Below are 2,108 nucleotides of genomic sequence, written 5' to 3'. Positions count from 1 at the left end.
GAAATGAGAAGACAGACATACAGAAATGAGAAGACAGACTCATAGAGCGAACTGTTGGCTGTTCATACATCGAGCAGGCACTGAAAAAATGAATAAATTTATCATATTTATTATATTGTCAGGCCACTATGCTAAGTGGCTCATCCAAAGTCTGAAGTCCATTTTTTAAAGGGGATTTGTTTTCAGGGGATACGTAAAAAAAACCCACAATTTTTCTTATTATTATTATTTTCGGTGAAAACAATAATAATCAAAAAGAACACCGGGGAAAATGCTGGGAAAAAAGCATTTACACAAATTACAGATGCTTCAAATGTCGGTTAAATAAAAAGTGGAAAACGTCAACAAAATAAATAAATTAAAAAACGTAAAAGCAAAGACGGAAACCCCCTTTTTAGTCGTCCTGAATGTGAAACCACACCGGTGATATTTATTTTGTCCACAGTTTGTGGCTAAAAGTGAGCTATGACAACAGCAACATCAACAGAAACCAACGGTAAAAAAAGTATTATTTCGAAATAAATGAGCTAACAAGCTAACTAGCATTTAAAAGCTAGCTAGCTATGTTACGGGGTTACGTAGTTATCGTGTAATTTTACTGTATGTTGTCATTTCTGTTGTTTTTAATGCCATGACGTTGACGTTAAGCACTTTGAGCTGTACTTTATGTATGAAAAGGTGCTTTAAAAATTAAATTATTATCATTACCGTTAAAAAATATATGAAAATTGACATCGTCACCAAGGCAACGTCCCGTTCTCTCGACTTAACTGACTTTTAACGTTTGTCCGCGCGAGCTCGCTTACGTCACCATAAGTTGATGCTAACAGCAGCTAGCTAACGTCAGTTAACTTTTGCTATGTTGTAATTTTACATTATGTAACTAGTGGCGTTAACTTAACATTTGTCGGTTTATGAAACGTTATATTCTTGCGAAATCAATATAATGACCACCACCTACCTGAGAAATAAGAATATATCCAAATGTGTGTGTAATTAGTTAGTGTGTAATCCGTACTTTGTGCTGTGTTTTGCTAATGTAACTTTCTGACAGGGGCTAGCTAGCTAGGGGTTTTAGCTGCTGTCTGATTGGTCGGCGGCCGTGACGGTAGATGCTGCATTCAGGGTCTCTCGGAATATCACTCATCGTGTATTCGGGCGTGAAACTACCCCATATTCTTGTGATTCTTGTCATAAAGCAGAATTTGGCATCTCAGGTTCAATTAAAATATTTTATACTAAATAACTACCTTGTACGCCACACACGAAAAACGTATATACACATTTAAATTAGAATAAAATGAAATAAAATACCATAAACAGTTTCTTATGTACAAATCATTATGTGTACATATATACCTAGAGAGACTTTATAAATTTATAAGCCCTTTGTAAAGGGTGACCTGCCGCTTTAGTCTCTGCATCGGCTCAAAAGATCTCAATAAACCAGTAACGTTTAACGGGGCGTTTTTCCTCACAAAGAGAAGCCGTAGTTTCCGCAGTTTGTGCTGGCCCACCTGACCGCAAACAAGCACGAAACGCATGGCTATTCGGTAAAACGCTTTTGATTGGTCGAGCCTTCTGTCAGTCGAGCTTCCTGTCAATGTGATTGGCTGATTCAGCTTGTCAGTCCGGCGCTGTTGTTGTGGCGGACCGACGGAGGCGGGACCAACCGATCAGCGGCAGCAGCACCGAGAGCAGCGGCGTTGACACGGCACAGTGCGGATTGACTGCGCGTTATCTTTTACATGATTAAAACACCGCGCGGGGAGGAACACGCACACGGATCGATAGAAACATAGCTTCGGTATCTAGTCCGTCATGGAGTCCTATGACATTTTAGCTAACCAGCCCGTTGTGATTGATAATGTGAGTATGATGATGTCATTCATCCACACCCTAACCGAGGCCGCTAGGCTAACGGTTAGCCGTGTTAACTATTGTGTTATTATAGCTAACAAAATACATCTGTGGTCGACCCTGGTCACCTATATTAAACGTGCTGTGGCTTCCACCGTGGCTTGACAGGTCTCCACCCTCAAGTGCTATTAGCATTAGCTCCAGCTGCTAGCATAAATAGCATCTTTCTGATTTATCCAAGCCAAAGC

General features: G+C 40.0%; 2 protein-coding genes across 3 annotated transcripts in view; one reads left to right on the top strand and one right to left on the bottom strand.

Moving 5' to 3' along the window:
* The window catches only part of marchf5l (membrane-associated ring finger (C3HC4) 5, like), a 10,564-nt gene extending 9,450 nt beyond the window's left edge, over window positions 1-1,114 (bottom strand). The window contains exon 1 of the mRNA XM_032510807.1: window positions 962-1,114. The gene's annotated coding sequence lies outside the window, so the exon portion shown is untranslated. The remainder of the gene's footprint in view (window positions 1-961) is intronic.
* Window positions 1,115-1,632: 518 nt separating this feature from the next.
* Window positions 1,633-2,108, top strand: part of actr1b (actin related protein 1B) — a 13,120-nt gene continuing 12,644 nt past the window's right edge. For both annotated transcript variants that reach the window (XM_032510757.1, XM_032510768.1), the window contains exon 1: window positions 1,633-1,869. In XM_032510757.1, the coding sequence (XP_032366648.1) occupies window positions 1,822-1,869 (48 nt within the window). In that variant the 5' untranslated portion in view covers window positions 1,633-1,821. The remainder of the gene's footprint in view (window positions 1,870-2,108) is intronic.

This window comes from Etheostoma spectabile, chromosome 3 (assembly GCF_008692095.1).
Source record: "Etheostoma spectabile isolate EspeVRDwgs_2016 chromosome 3, UIUC_Espe_1.0, whole genome shotgun sequence".
In the NCBI taxonomy this organism is placed as follows: Eukaryota; Metazoa; Chordata; class Actinopteri; order Perciformes; family Percidae; genus Etheostoma; species Etheostoma spectabile.
Note: the sequence above shows the minus strand (reverse complement) of the source record. Positions and strands in the feature narration are given on the sequence as shown.